The sequence below is a fragment of the Protobothrops mucrosquamatus genome, unplaced genomic scaffold (assembly GCF_001527695.2).
Source record: "Protobothrops mucrosquamatus isolate PMUCROS unplaced genomic scaffold, P.Mucros_1.0 scaffold566, whole genome shotgun sequence".
In the NCBI taxonomy this organism is placed as follows: domain Eukaryota; kingdom Metazoa; phylum Chordata; class Lepidosauria; order Squamata; family Viperidae; genus Protobothrops; species Protobothrops mucrosquamatus.
Window position 1 is genome coordinate 1,704,884 of NW_015386869.1, and position 15,763 is coordinate 1,720,646.

At 40.6% G+C, this 15,763-nt stretch overlaps 1 protein-coding gene across 1 annotated transcript in view; it reads left to right on the forward strand.

Moving 5' to 3' along the window:
* BTBD16 (BTB domain containing 16) overlaps positions 1-15,763 on the forward strand; it is a 37,219-nt gene that overhangs the window by 8,317 nt on the left and 13,139 nt on the right. Inside the window, exons 5-11 of the mRNA XM_029284396.1 lie at positions 869-945; positions 1,044-1,193; positions 1,629-1,754; positions 2,611-2,725; positions 5,841-5,910; positions 6,543-6,673; positions 11,139-11,258. Coding sequence (XP_029140229.1) covers positions 869-945; positions 1,044-1,193; positions 1,629-1,754; positions 2,611-2,725; positions 5,841-5,910; positions 6,543-6,673; positions 11,139-11,258 — 789 coding nt within the window. The remainder of the gene's footprint in view (positions 1-868; positions 946-1,043; positions 1,194-1,628; positions 1,755-2,610; positions 2,726-5,840; positions 5,911-6,542; positions 6,674-11,138; positions 11,259-15,763) is intronic.

The following is a 15,763-nucleotide window of genomic DNA, read 5'->3' on the forward strand; positions in this document are numbered from 1 at the left end:
TTTAAAGGGAGGAGTGTCAAGGTAATGATTTAGAAGCTAACCAGCTTGTATAATGTGAGATGAATGATGCAATGTTAGGAATGACTCAGCAGGAGTCTGTATCACTTTAAGACCTTGAGTATAAAAGGGAAGGCCTTGCTGGAGTCTTTCTCTCTCATCTGTTTCCTGCTGTAATTGCTGTATGTTGGAGTTTGCTGTATTACCACGTATATGTATTTTGTTCCTAGTGTATATTGTAGATAGTGTATGATAAACCACTATTTAATACAGACCACTGTTTACTGTATTTACTCCTGAGTTACCTCAGCGCAATAAGACTGTACATGCTCTGACAAAACACCTATGCATGTCCATCACCCATGTATCGGATGTCTCCCAAATGCATAACTGCATGTACATACAGTACATCATTATGTATTTGACATGGAAAATTATCATTAGTTATTGGGTTAGTTTCAAAGTAAGCTGCCATTGGTCCTCATTGATAGGTTGAAACCAAGTTGGAAATCAGCTTGTTATGTATATTGTATGTTAGATGCACATTAAGTTAGAGACATTGATAAAAATTTAGCCAACTGCTACTGCGCTCTCCCATAATCTTACTATTCATAGGGATGACTTTCTAATATCCAGAGAGATTTACATGGGTCACTTTACACTTGGTATTACTGCATTATACTGGCAATTTAAGTTCAGATCAAAACTGTCACTATTTTTCACTTAAGTGCAATCCTCCAGATGACCAATTGTAATCCTTATACCTCTGGTTTGGGAAATTTAATTTACAGTATAGTAGATAGATGATGACTTTTAATTAAATTAAGTGCATTAAAATCATGGTTTCATCACCCATTTCTTTTCCACTAAGGATAATCTCCCACCAAAGACTTCCCAGTCAGATGCTTTTCTCTTATACACAGAAGATCACAGAAGGCATGGAACCAGGTAAGCAGTCTGATCTGAGATACATAAGCTGCATGACTGATTTTTCATCTCTAGAGAACTAGCTATGGCTTTTAACTAGCTTCCATTTGTCTCTTCAGATGTAACTTTGAACTGTTTGGGCTATGAATGGGAGCTTCATCGAATGTATTTATTTAAATCCCAAGTCCTTTCACAACTTCTTGCTGAAGCAACACAGAATAGTGATTCCTCAAACACAAGGAGCTTATTGAAACCTAAAAAAGGTATTGGTAGATGTTCCAAAATTTATTTTTTATATGTCTATAGAAGTATTTAAGACACCGAGGTCTTAATATATGTCATCTTCTAATTTACTGGATTCATAATGGTTTACAGCCAGAGAATTTCAGTGATATTTACGGTCATATTTTCCAGCTGGGATCAGAAGGTAAAATTAGGGTTGGTATTTCCCTACAGTATTTTTATATTTCTCCCTCTTCTATATGAGCAATCAAGATGTTCTAAGATAGAAAATCTTAGAAAAATGTTTACTTCTTTGAAAATAACAATTAACTATCATGAACTATTAAACTGTTAGTATATTAGCAGGCAAAATATCTTAATGAAAAATAAATGATTTAGACATTTTTCTCTATTCACCATTGCCTTGGATAAGCTGCCTTTTTATAGTGTCGTCCTTTCTGTGTTTCCAATGTTTTTGGCAGAAACCCATTGTTATAAACGCTGTCTACTAACTGGTCATAAGCATGATGAATTTTGCCAACAGAAGGGAAAAATGCCAAAAGTCACCATTGCTCTGGAAATCAGCGATCAAGATGTCACTCGGTTTGGTAATGCAAACTATCTTACTCTATAAATTGACTACTTGCCATGGATATTAAGGTGGTTGCTGGAATTGGGTAGGTCTAGTTTAACGAAGAGAAGGACGAGCGGGGACATGATAGCAGTGTTCCAATAGCTTAGGAGCTGCCCCAAAGAAGAGGGAGTCAAGCTATTTTCTAAAGCGCCTGAAGGCAGGACAAGAAGCAACGGGTTGAAACTAACCAAAGAGAGAAGCAATCTAGAACTAAGGAGAAATGTCCTGACAAAACAATTAACCAGTGGAACAACCTGCCTCCAGAAGCGGTGAATGCTCCAACACTGGAAGTTTTTAAGAAGAAACTGGACAGCCATTTGTCCGAAACGGTATAGGGTTACCTGCCTCAGCAGGCAGTTGGACTTGATGACCTCCAAGGTCCCTTCCATCATCATCATCATCATCATCATCATCATCATCATCATCATCATCATCATCATCATCATCATCATTATTATTATTATTATTATTATTATTATTATTATTAAAATCATTGGTGATGGGAGCAACTAATGTATACATAGTGAGAGTTCTATAATAATCTCAAAGGTGCTTTTTTTCCCCAGAAGGCAACTGGACTTTCTTAGGGTTTTTTTAAAAAAAAAAAAACATTTCACTTCTCATCCAAAAAGCTTCTTCAGTTCTTTTTTCAAAGAAAAAAACCAAGAAAGTCCAGTTGCCTTTGTGTATGTGTTTGTGTGTGGTGGGGGAACACTTTTAAGACAACCATGACCTGGATGATTGAGAATCTCCATAGACATTCTACAGTAATATATCTTATTATATTTATAAACATGTGTTTATTGGCATATTCTGTTGATATGATGAAGCCTTTGCTGTTGCACTCAAGAACATGTACAATTCTGAATCAGAAGTGAATGAAGAAGATGTTCTGGGAATTCTGGCTGCAGCAGAAGTGTTACAGTTTCCTAGCCTTTTCCAAAAGTAAGTAGATCATAACATACCGTAACACAATTTGCTTGAGATTTGGGGTGTGAGTTGTGCCATGGCACTTCTCTTATTACAATAATATTATGGGTGGGATGTCAGCTTTCATCAGCCAAAGTCTATCCCAAAACTGTGTTTTAAAATATATTTATATTTAAATGCCAAGGGTAATAAGGTCAGAATTGGAAACTTGTGGCCTCCTAAATTTTGATGAATTTTATCTACCAGCACAAGAGATAAAGAAGATAAATTTAGCAATATTTTATTTATTTGATTTTTATCCCAGCTTTATTACTTTATAAGTAACTGAAGGGAACAAACATATACAGTACTTCTTCCTCTTCTGTTTTCTCCACTACAAAAACTCTGTGAGGAGAGTTGGGTTGAGAGAGTGACTGGCCCAAAATCACCCAGCTGGGTTTTGTGACGAAGGCAGGACTAGCTGGCTTTTGTGTCTAAAGCAGGACTGGTCTCTTGGTTTCTAGGCCAGCACCTTCACCAAGCTGACAGTCATCAGAAACATTTCTGCAAGTCTCAGAATTTCTTTAGCCACCTAGTGGGAAATCCTGGAAATGTGTCTCAGTGATTCTTCAGAGAATCATCTTGAAGAAGACCATTTCAGAATTCCGTATAGAAGTGTAGATTCCCCATGCCTGATCTAAACTATTGTTTCTCTAGTAATATTGTAAAGCAGCCTTCACCAAACCTGCAGGCTTCCAAATATGTTCCAAGTTAGCTCCCATAACTTCTAACCACAACTGAGCACCTCCATTGATCATGCTCCTATAATTCCTTTGGGATTAAGAGATGTCCAATATATTTGAAGACTTCCAGGTTGGAGAAAGCTGCTGTAGAATGATATATCAAGCAGATTTGCTTATTTTAATCTCCTAATAAGATGCAGTGATGTTTTGCATCTTCTTGTATCTGAACCTCTAAACCAGGTTTTAAATATCATTGGCAAAATTTTCTGTATTCCCATACATCTTTTGAAGCCAATAATATTAGAGTGAGAGAATGAAATGTATCTCTCTCACCCAGTAAGAACATAAGCTCATGCTCTCTGCCTGCCAGGAAAGGTTTTATAAAAATCTGACTCCAAAATTGACTTCCTGATCTTCAAACAAAAATCTTAGTAGTTTATGGATCAAACATATTTTTAAAACATTGGTGGACTTCTGCTTTAAATTGCTAGAGAAGTGGCATGTTGAGTAAACATTCACTGACGGGCAAGTTTAAACTTGCAAGTTTCCATGTTTATGCAAATAGGTTTTGTGGTGAAACAACAGTGGTGCCTGGTGCACAATTAATATTCTGAAAGATTCTTCTTCTCTCTTCTCCCTAAGATAAATGTGATAGTATATGCATGGTTATGGTGATAGTTGAAAGACTGGGTAATTGAGTCTTGAAAAAAAATGTTAACAATTCTTTCAGGTGGAAAAGAACATTATATCAGATTTCTGGTACTGGGGCAGAGTTTTTAAAACACTTTCATATCCATGGATGTCTTACTGTCATAAAGCTGCTGTTTGCTTTAATGGAAATAATTGTTTCCCTGTTTCTTGGGGAGGGGTGATTTTAGTAAAGGGAACAGTAATTATTGTTTAATTTCTGTCTTGATTTGATGTCATGGGTTACTTTCTCATTCCCCTTAAATTTTGTTTTAAAAACACAGAATATGTTGATTTCCCTTCATTACTGTCTTGTCTCTAAATGGCCTTTATACAAAATTCAGACGAGATTTGGACAGCAATTCTAAATAGCTACTTTTTGCCAAGAGACTACAAAGACCTTCAGAGGAGCCATTTTTATCTGTCTCACTGGGGGTGGGAGGCAGGGAGCAGCCTGAATGTCCCACAGAGAGATAAAGCATTTGATCAAAATGCAAACTGTGTTGTCCCTGAGAGAATTGTGTCATTAAACAAACCAAACAAATATTGTTTCCCTGCAACGGTAGTCTACTATGCCTCTTGAGAGGATAAATGCTACAGAGTGAGCTAGGCCAGGGCTTTTCAACCTTTTCACCCATTGTACCACTTTTAGGATATGGCAACATCAGAGTACCACCAGTCGCCTAGCAAGGTGTCAAAAACTTGATGACCCCCCCCAAAAAAGGAAAAAAGTGATAAAGTACAGGTAGTCCTCGACTTACAACAGTTTGCTTAGTGACTATTCGAAGTTACAATGGCCCTGAAAAAAGTTCCCCCCAAGCCACAGCTGAGCAAGACACCTGCCTACCCACCCGGTGGCGCTCTTCCTCCTGTCCAAGGTTTTCATTGTTGTGAGCATTTCTGTTGAGGATTGGCAGTGGGGGTGGGGTGGGGGAGTGTTTGGTTTTTATTCCCCCCATCTGCTGGGTGGTTGCAGCAGGTTTTGGTCACTTCACATGACCCTAGGACACTGTGACCATCATAAATATGAATCAGTTGCCAAGCATCTGAATGTAAATCACAAGACCCTGGAGATGCTGCAACATTCCAGCCGATTGGTGCTTCTTCTGGGCTCAGCAGAAGCACCAGGATCAGTGCTGCTTTCCAGCTGATTGGTGCTTCTTCAGGGCTCAGCAGAAGCACCAGGATCAGTGCCGAGCTCCAGCTGAAACCTGGCGCTGATCCTGGCGCTTCCACTGAGCCCTGACAGTCCTGAAGAAGTGCCGATCAGCTGGAAAGCGGCACTGATCCTGGTGTTTCCGCTGAGCTCTGATAGCCCTGCAGCTCCAGCCATCTCTCGCTCAGGCTTGTATGGTGCTGACACCGGTTCAGCTCATTCCCCTCCCCCACTACCACTTTTCTAGGATGGTCGCGTACCACCTGCCAGGTGCCAATGTACTACAGGTGGTACCCGTACCACTGGTTGAAAAGCCCTGAGCTAGGCTAAGCCGGGTGTGAAGAGAAAGGATTCAAGATGATTCTCTGACGAATCACTGAGACACACACCAGAATTTCCCACCCAGGGGCTAAAGAAATTCTGTGACCTGCAAAAATGCATCCAGTGGGCATTTGCTTATAGAGAGCCAAAGGCTGGAGAGATTAGTTGTATTTTGCATTTCCTTCTTTTTGGTTATCCTCTTAACCCTCTTCTCACTTATAGCTCAATCTTTTCTGCCTTCCAGGTGCATCCAGGTCATGAGAAGAAGCATCTGTCCTACCAAAGTCTGTAGCTATTATACTGCAGGCTGCAAGGTGAGCTGCAAACTTAATGGCTTTTCTCTTAATTCCGGTAGTAAGCTAATATACACTAGTCTTAACAGGTACATTTTGCTTTCCTTATGTTTGAACAAGTTTTTGTGTAGTTGTAATGATGATCTGGAACAAACTGATTTCTTTACTTCCTTTCCCCCTTCATCAGTTGATTGCCTCTTATTGAGTTTTAATGAAACGTGCACCCATCTGTTCAATAAAAATGTCCTTTATTTGTTCAAGAAGGAGGTTTCTGGGAACAGTTTTTAAAGAAATTGGGTGTATCTCCGGGATGGAGACCAATAGTCCTGCAGATGTCTAGCTGTAGAAGTGCCCTTCACATTTTTTAGTCATTGAAAACAAGAGATATTTTTCACATACGGTACAGAAACTTAGCACAAACTCAACAGGAATCTGCAAATCTTCCTGGGTGGAATTCTAAATGTATTAGTTGTGCTTTCATTTTATAACATTAGATTTGCAACTATTAAAATGTCATCCAAAAAGAAATGAATGTTATTTTTTGTCTCCACTCAAATATAGACACAGTGGTTTTATTTCCAGTTTCCACCACAAGATGGTTCTAGAGTTCAGAGTTTCTTTAACTTCTCTTTTTCTCCCCATTTTCGAAACAGTATAAACAATCTTCTTTGATCACTGCCTGTGAAAGATGGACTGAGGTAAACCTTGTCCCACAGCTTGGCTCCCAGATATGTCTGCGGGACCTGCCACTGGAGCTGCTACAGAAAGTGCTTAAATCTCCAAGGTCAGAAAGTACTTGACTAAAAGGAAGGATTCCTGAATACAGGTGTGGTCTTCTTAGATTTGGCAACAATCCATCTAGATCAGGGGTGCCAAACTGCCAATCTGTGGGCCGGTTGCATCATACGGAGGCCGCGCCCACCCCAGCTCCGGCAATGCAAAAAAAGTCACGATACATCGCGACACGTCATGTGACGCAGCAAGTTTGACACCCGTGATCTAGATAATGTAAGAAAGGTTGTAAGTTGCTTCAGTAAGTCTCTCCTGCCTGGCAGCAACTACCCCCAGACCTGAAATCCTTTGTGCATGCTGATGCAAGCACCTATAGCAGTGATGGCGAACCTTTTAGAGACCAAGTGCCCAAACTGCAACCCAAAATCCACTTATATATCACCGGGTGCAGGGTGGGCGTGGCCTGCTGGGTGGGTGTGGCCCACTGGATAGGCATGGCTACGGTGGTCATGGCAGATGGGTGGGTGTGGCCAGGGTGGGCGTGGTGAACTCAATGTGGAGAGAGATGCCTGGGGGGGTGGACAGGGTTGGGGGAGATCCAGGGGGTCTCTGGTGGGTGGGGTGGTGGGCAGGAGGTTCGTCCTGTGGTGTGAGATGAGGCAAGACGAGGCAGGGCAGGGGTGCCATTGTCGCAGGGCAAGGTGAAGTAGGGGCCGGGGTGGCTGCTGCCTGACACCATTGGCCCCCGCACACAGAGGCCAGCAAGCACATGGATGCTAGGATGCATCCGGCCACGTGGACCTCAGTGAGTTAGCGGGTGGCTGGTTGAAGAGGACAGTTGCCATCTCCGGGGCATGGCGCGCATGCCCACAGAGAGGGCTCTGAGTGCCGCCTCTGGCACGCGTGCCATAGGTTCGCCACCACTGACCTATAGACACATCCCCACCCAACAGCAGGCATCCCCAGACCCAAAACTATGCATGTTGCTGCAGTTGCCCATGCACAGTCTACCATCCAGCAGTAGCCACCCTGAGTCTGAAATTGCTAAACTGAGCACCGCTTATCTTCCTGCTCACCTGGTGCAAGCCACCTGGGACTTGCAACTTCCTATCAACTTTCCTTCTGATTTTAATTGTTAAAACCTGGCAGCTGACTTAGTGACCCATTATCCTCAAGAAATGGCAATGGGGACTGCTGGGATTGCCATCACTAAGCAATGCGGTCATGTGACATTGAGCTATGCAACCGCATTGCTTGCCAATGGAAATTCTGGCCTCAATTATCATCATTAATCAAGGACTACATTGTAAGGGTGTAAAATGCAAGCACAGTTTTAGCAAATATAAAATAGCAGCAGCATAAAATGCAAATAACATTTGTGTATGTATAAAAATCAATCCTCACTTAGCAATGATTTCATAATTATATAGATAGCTGTTAACTACCTTACTTCTAAGGATGTAGAGATTGAGGATAAAGGAGGTACAGCAGAGTCAAACTTGTCCCACTACTAGACCAGACCAAGTAACCGGAAGGTTACTTTTATCCATATTGGCTATATTAACGGAATCTTTCAAATCTGATTATTATGATCTGATTCACCAGGTAATGATTGAATCTGATCATTGTGAATAGTGAAGCTAGGTGGTTAAATGGTCTTATATTCCCACTTTCCATGAATATTTCTTGGAAATATTTGTTGTTGTTGTAGAAATAGTAACACTAAAAAAGTGAACATCTGCCAGTGCCCCCCCCCCTTCAATATAGTCTATTTTTCCTCACCTTATAAGATTGGAGCTTCATAATAAGAAATAAAAATTGACACAGGGCAGAAAAAGAGAAATGAATGATCAGTGTATAATTATCCATTTTAGCTTTCTTTCCCCACCCCTCTGTGCATTTTGGAGGCTTCTAGGGGCTATAAATCACCAAGTGTTTAAGTAGCATGAGTCTTGAATATATCTTTCCAGACAAAGGTGCTGGTCAGCTGGGGAGCTATATGTAGCAAACAGGTGACACGTTCCATTTGCTCAAATTCTCAACTTTTCTAATGAGTTTTGTAACCAAAGGATTTCATTTCCAAAATGTTGCTGAAAGTTGCCGACATTTTCCACACTTCTAATCTTTGAACAGACTCTTGTCTTATCTGAGCCTTTCATTAATTTCATCCTTCTCAGAAAGCAATTAGCTTCTTCCCTCAAAGTTTTAAGAGCTGTTCTTTTCAAATTTCCTTGCCAGTACGTGGTTTTCAGAAAAGCCTCTGTCTTCTTAGGTTATGTAATGTTAGTCTGACAATTTCCCAGCCTCATCTCTTCTTGCAAAATTTACTTTGTGGGTAGGTTGAGGGCCAAGGAGAGAAGCAACTACCTTGTTTTCCTGAAAATAAGACCCGGTCTTATTTTCTTTTGGGCTCTGAAATAAGCACTACGGCTTATTTTCAGGGTAGGTCTTATATTACCAGCAGGTAACAAGCATGCGAGGGCGTGGCTTGGCATGGCTTGTGCATGGGGTGGAGACGCAGCGTGGCAGTGATGGGCCAATCTCAGAGTGTGGTGGTGGATCAACTACAATATGGTAAAGATACCGTATAACAGAGTTTGGGCGGGGTGTCAAGTGTGCCCTTCCCGTGCCAGGCCAGCCCCTGTAGCCCTGGGGCAGCTGTGCTGGGCAGTGGGAGCGGCAGGAAGGGTGCCAAGGCAGGGATGGGCAGGCCAATGCTCCTCCAGGCAGAGTAGGGGACCTTTGCCCTGGGGATGCTGGGGGGGCACCTTACTGGGCTGGGCTGGCCCATCCGAGAGGTGAGCAAGGAGGCGGCTGTCCAGGGCCAAAGTTGCAGGTGGAGCGCCAGAGGGTCGAGAAGGGAGTGGGCATCCTGCTGTTAGCGAGCAGCCACCCTGCTGTCAGCACCCATGCCAACTGCCCTTTCCCTGCCAGAGCCGGAATGCCACCGCATTTACCGTAAGTGCCGGTAGATGCCGGCTTTCCTCCGGTGGGTCTGGGCAGGCATTTCAGCACTGGGCGCCCTTAGGGAGTTCGCCTTGGTACCTGCTTTCCAGCTCCATTGCATTTTTCTATGGCCACAGAGCTGGAGAGCTTGCCCCACCACCTCCCAGATCCCCTCGCTTTCCCCAAGCATTTCTTTGCTTATCTGATTTCCAGCTCCATCGCATTCCTCTGTCGCGTTCCTCTGCCGCTGTGTGGAGTCCCACAAACAAAAGAAGTTTGTGGGACTAAAAAAAAAAAAGTTCAATCAATCATTTTGTGGAAGCTGGAATTGATTGATTGACCTTTCGGCAGGCGGCCAGCTGCGCGAGCTCTTAAGTAGGGCTTACTTTCAGGGTAGGGCTTATATTAGGCCCACCCCCAACACTCAAGCTAGGGCTTACTTTTGGGGTAGATCCAGGGCTTTTTTTGTCATAGAACACCCAGAACAGAGTTCCGGCACCTTTTTGGGATGGAACCTTGTAGGGTAGGCAAGGCGGGTTGTATGATGTGTGTGAGTTCCGGCACCTTTTTTTTTTTTTTTTTTTACAAAAAAAGGACTGGGTAGATCTTACTTTCAGGGAAACACAGTAGTTGCCAAGACTTGCCTTGATTAGACAGTAGATATTATACAAGCAATCCAGTGGAGATTCTTATTAAAAATGCAGGAAATAGCACATATATACTGCTTCATAGTGCTTTACAGTCCTATCTAAGCAGTTTACAGAATCAGCATATTGCCCCCCACAGTCTGGGTCCTCATTTTACCGACCTCAAAAGGATGGAAGGCTGAGTCAACCTTGAGCTGCTCAGAATCGAACTCCTGGAGTGAGCAGTGAGTTAGCCTGCAGTGCTGCATTCTAACCACTGTGCCACCACAAGAAAGCATATATACATGCATCAGTAAATAAAATTATGTTTTCTTTTAAAACAAAGCTATACCTAACTGCTAATGTGTTGATAATATTTTTATAGATTAGAAGTAATCATCACAATATTCTAGACCAGTATTTCTCAACCTTGGCAACTTTAGGATGGGTGGACTTCAACTCTCAGAATTCTGGGACCTGAAGTCCACCCATCGTAAGTTGTCAAGGTTGAGAAACACTGATCTAGATTTTGGATTGGGCTCTCACATTTAAACTGTAACATAAACAAAGTGCTCTGGACTTCTTCCTTGTTAAAGTTGGTCCCTGCACCTACTGAAGCCTGAAATGGCATCGATGTTAATCTTAATTGCACTATTTCAAAGGTTAAAATTGTTTTAAAAAACAAGTTTGCGCCTTTGGCTGCTTTTAAACTTGGCATTTTGCAAACACTTGCTGTTTTTGGAATTACAATCATTATCTGCCAGATCAGACATTAATTAATATGCTGAAATATGTTACATGCATTTGAAGTAACAGAACTTTTGAAAACATTATTAAAGGGAAATACTCTAAGATTAAATGTTTTCCCCATGTCTTAAAATGACTGCTCTTTAAAAATTTTACTTCGAAATGTAACTAATGGATTAATATTTCCTCTTTTGCCAGGTTGTTTACCATCAATGAATTCTACCTCTTGAGAACTGCACTATACTGGGTATTCCTGCAGCAAAATCCCAAAATTCAGATAATCCCATCTTATGATACTATCCTCACATATTTTAGCAGGTATACTTTTCTTACATGGATCATAACCTTCCTCAAAAGGAGTCTTGGGCAACTTGGCTTAGGCCTGATTTCCTGCAGCTCTCTGCCTAAATTCAACAGTCCTCTGCTAGCAAGCTGTCATTTGGCAAAACTGCAGGATTTTTTTTACAGTAAGAATCTTTGGTGCTTAGTAAACAATGTGTTGTCTGGGTTCACATATTTAACAATAATTAATAGTGATTAATTTCTATAATTCCATAGTTAACATGTTAGAATGCCTTGATCCTCTCTTCTTCCAGTAATATTGTCATTTTACCAACATTAAGCAAATACAGTTCTTGGTACTATCGATGCATACAAAATTAGATATAGACATTTTTTCTAGTGTTTATACAAATAATAATAATATATAACATCTTTTCTAACCAGCTTATATTTCAGTTGTATTCAATAAGGCCTTCTTATTGAATCAATGTAGATCCTGTTTTTCAAGCTCTTATTTAAATTTAGTTTCCCATCAGTATACAAATTATTCTAAATGGAAGTTCTAAATGGGCTACCTTATTATATTTCTCAAAAGTTCTGTGGTATCGATTGGGCTATGAAAGAGAGCTGGCCACAAGTAAATGACTAATAAGAGTTGGAAGGTGCCCTACAGGGCATCCTGCCCCCCTGCAGAAATCTCCCCCTATGTTTTACAGCTGAACCTACGTCCTCCTGATCCCAGTCAAACATCATATAGAGAATTAGCGGCCCCTTAAGCTGCATCTGCTGTTGCTAAGGCAGAGAGCCAGCAGGTCGTCCTTTTCATGTCCCTTCCCGACCCAAACAGAATTCCCAGAAGTGAGACAAATTCAGCTTCAGACATGAAAGATTTCCAGCCTGGCTTGTGAAATACACTTTTTGTGGTTTAGGTTGATTTAAAAAGAAAAAAAAAAAAAAAGAAGACTGTCTTAATGCTGCTGGTGCTATCCCATGAACCATTCTTTCCTGTGAGTCATGGACCACTATAAAGAAATCACTGTTGGAATCAAAAGAGAGTTCCCATGTCTTGAATATAAAATTCTCTTCTTTATTATCTCCTCCCCCCCCCACCCCAGCCCTGCCTTTTTCACCAAGAGATAGGAATGAGCTGAAGGCCTAGATGAATCATTGTTTATTAGCTTGACCTGAGAAGCACTCGTTCTATCAAAAGATTTCTGAAAATAAGGGCATTTGCAGCCTATGCACGTGTGCAGGATGAATGTGATGCATAAACTCAGTCTTCCACAGGTTACATTTAATATAATGTACACAATACATTAAGATGATGTGGTTAAGCAATCTGTGTTTTAAAGGCAATTGCCTTTCAAAATAGCTAATTAATTGACTCTCTAGCCAGAAATCCATCCTCTTAACCATCTCATTTAAGCTTATTGAAATTTAAACAGTTTTGTCATTCACGGATTTGTATTCTGTCAGCTTAATAAAATCTTCTGTAACATGCTTCAGATTGATATATCTGAAAAGGGGAAAAATAGATCATGTAACACTTGCTTATTAAGCCATGTGAAATATGTACATGTAGACAGTACTTTAGAAGTTTATTCTTTTGCTAATCTAGCTCTTGCTTCAATTTTATTATGTCAACCAAAATTAAGCAAAGCTAACAGAAAACAAACCAATAGAGATAAAAGTATCAGTAGGACCCATTATAACTCCCCTAGCATGCTAAAGATGCTTCTCAAGAGTAAATCTAATTTCTTTTACTCTGGCAGTGATTCCTATTTATTTTAATACAACTTCCAGTCATAGATATCATATTGAAACCAGAGTTATGCATGCATAAATCCAGTGACTGCAGTTGATTAAAAATGGATTATTTCAAAATCCATCTTCATGAACATTTTCTTACCCTGCCAAAAAAGGTCTGATTTTCATTCTCAGAATGCTTTTGTCCTTGCTTTATTGTGGTTAGAGGGTGAAACATACTGAGACTGGAGTCTTTTAAAAACCATGCCATTACTATACAGCAGAGGTCTTCAAACTTGGCCCTTTTATGACTTGTGGACTTCAACTCCCAGAATTCGTCAGCCAGGCATGCTGGCTGAAGAATTCTGGAAGTTGAAGTCCATAGGTCATAAAAGGGCCAAGTTTGAAGACCCCTGTTATACAGTTCAACCCTTCCTAAAAGGTTCTCCTGAGAATAGTAGGTGCAAATGCTTCTGTGTGTACAAAAAAAGTCTGGCAAAGAGAATTGTAGAATCAAGTCAAGGTATTTGGCTTAGGTTGCCATAGACAAAGAGAAAAAGCAGATACACAAAGCTCTACATTGTTTAGCAGCCACAGGAGATACCAAGTAGCTTTCTGCTACTTTATAACAGTTCCTTACACAGTTCGTGGAAACAGCTGCAAGAGATTTCTTGCACTGGAAATCTTAGCCAATTCCCAGTTACTGGCCAGTTTCCAAAGAACCATACAACTGAACTCATTCCAGAGTGCCTAAAGGAGGTCTGTGTTTGCATTTCTTTCCAACAGAAGCCTCCTCTGCCACATCACAGCTCTATTTTAAAACCAGGCTGAGTTCAGAATTAATGTTCAGCATGACTCTGAGAACATAAAGAAGAGTTCTGCTAAGTCAAAGCCAAAGTCCATTTAATGCAGCATCCTGTTTCCAATGCTAGCTAGCCAAATGTTTCTACAATGCCATCTCTGTTATAATATATGTCCCAGCTATTGAGTAGTCTGCCTACTTTCTGAAGTCAATTTCCTGTTTCCAGGCCATTTAAAGATTATTTTCAATCATTAGTTAGCAGCATCTTCATCAAACCACAATGACACCAAGATAGCATTACTGAATATTTACATGCCAATATGTAATATAAGGGCGTACGTGTTTGTGTAATGATGATTTCTGTCATCACTTACTCAGTTGAATTGTATGAGCCTTGTATTCCTTCTTTGTACTTCTTCATGTCTGCTTTATTGGATTTCTCTGATACCCTGACAATTGAATTATTCACAATCAATTGAAAAAAAGGTATTCAACAGAATGTCTGAAAAAATATTTTAAAGCTACATTCTGTGAATACAATGGCTAGTTTATTATTATTTAGGACTTGGTTGCAAAACCAGTTTCCTAGTTTTAAAATCAACTGCACCAAAGTACTGCTCTTGATCTACTTCAAGGTTCTCATAGAAAGGAAAAAGAATGAAACTTCTGTACAAGTCCAGAATGAATGAAGTCCAGCTATGACTTGATTCTAAACCAGAGGTGGGGAACGATAGCCCCTTTATGACTTGTGGACTTCAACTCCCGGGTTCCTGGTTCAAGAATGAAGCTCACAAGTCATAAAAGGGCCATCGTTCCTCATTCCTCTTCTAAACCTTAGCATGATCTCAAATTCTCATATCTCATCAACTGTTTTTCAAAAGCAAAAATTGACTTGGCTAGGAAGCACAAGATAGATGTATCATGCCACGCTAAAATATGCCTTGTTGGTTTTGATTTAGCCACTTATTTGAATCCATACAGGTGTAATTTAACATTCTGTACAAATTAAGATTAAGCAAAATATGACTTTGTGTGATATATGAACTCAGTCTCACTCTATGAGCTAAAGCTATGGACCCAAATCCAAAAAGATTATTAATCCCTGATCTACAATTTCACAATATATCCTCATTTCAAGATTTTCCAACTGCCGTGATTGGAATGTGCATCTGTGTGTCTGTGAGAGAGAAGATTTATTCTTCTTTAAGAAGCAAAGTTTGAACCCAAGCTCACATGTACATGTTCTCGTTTGTCTTTTTTAAAAATAAATTGACTGTCAATCTTTAAATATATTTATTACTAATATTTGTATATGATAGTGGTGAAAAGGTGTGAAGTTGGCACATACTGTATTCTACAAAGCGAATGCTTGAGCAAAAATAAACTAAAATAGTCAAACAGATGTTGGCAGAACTCAGGAGAATATTTTTCCAAAATTATGAGGCGAAATGCGTTGCGTTTAAATAATGAGTTAAATTCAGATAAGGGGCATTGTGATAATTTCAGTGAAGGCAGCTGGTTTCAATGCAAATGCTTTGGAACTGGAAATGAACTATTGTTTAAAGTAGAAGAAAACTGTTCTGAGTTCCTTTTAGCTTTTTGAAGTCAACTATAGCAACAGGCGGCTGATTTATTTCTGACCTTGTAATGACACATTGCATTTATTTTTTTTTAGTATTCAGAGAGCTTACTTCTGGATGCCTTGCATCTATAAAATAAAATATAAAAATTGTTTCAAATGATTCAAGCAAAGTTGCAGATGAACTCCCCAAAAGTCATTAGATGAAACGAAGAGATGCCCTTGACGTGATGACCCGGTGTCTGGAGGCCGTGAGGGTCTGGATGGGGAGGAACAGACTCAGGCTCAACCCTTCCAAGACCGAGTGGCTGTGGCTACCGGCGCCTCGGCATAGTCAGCTGATTCCATCGCTGACTATAGGGGGCGAAACTTTGGCCCCCTCGGATAGGGTGCGCAATCTGGGTGTCCTCCTGG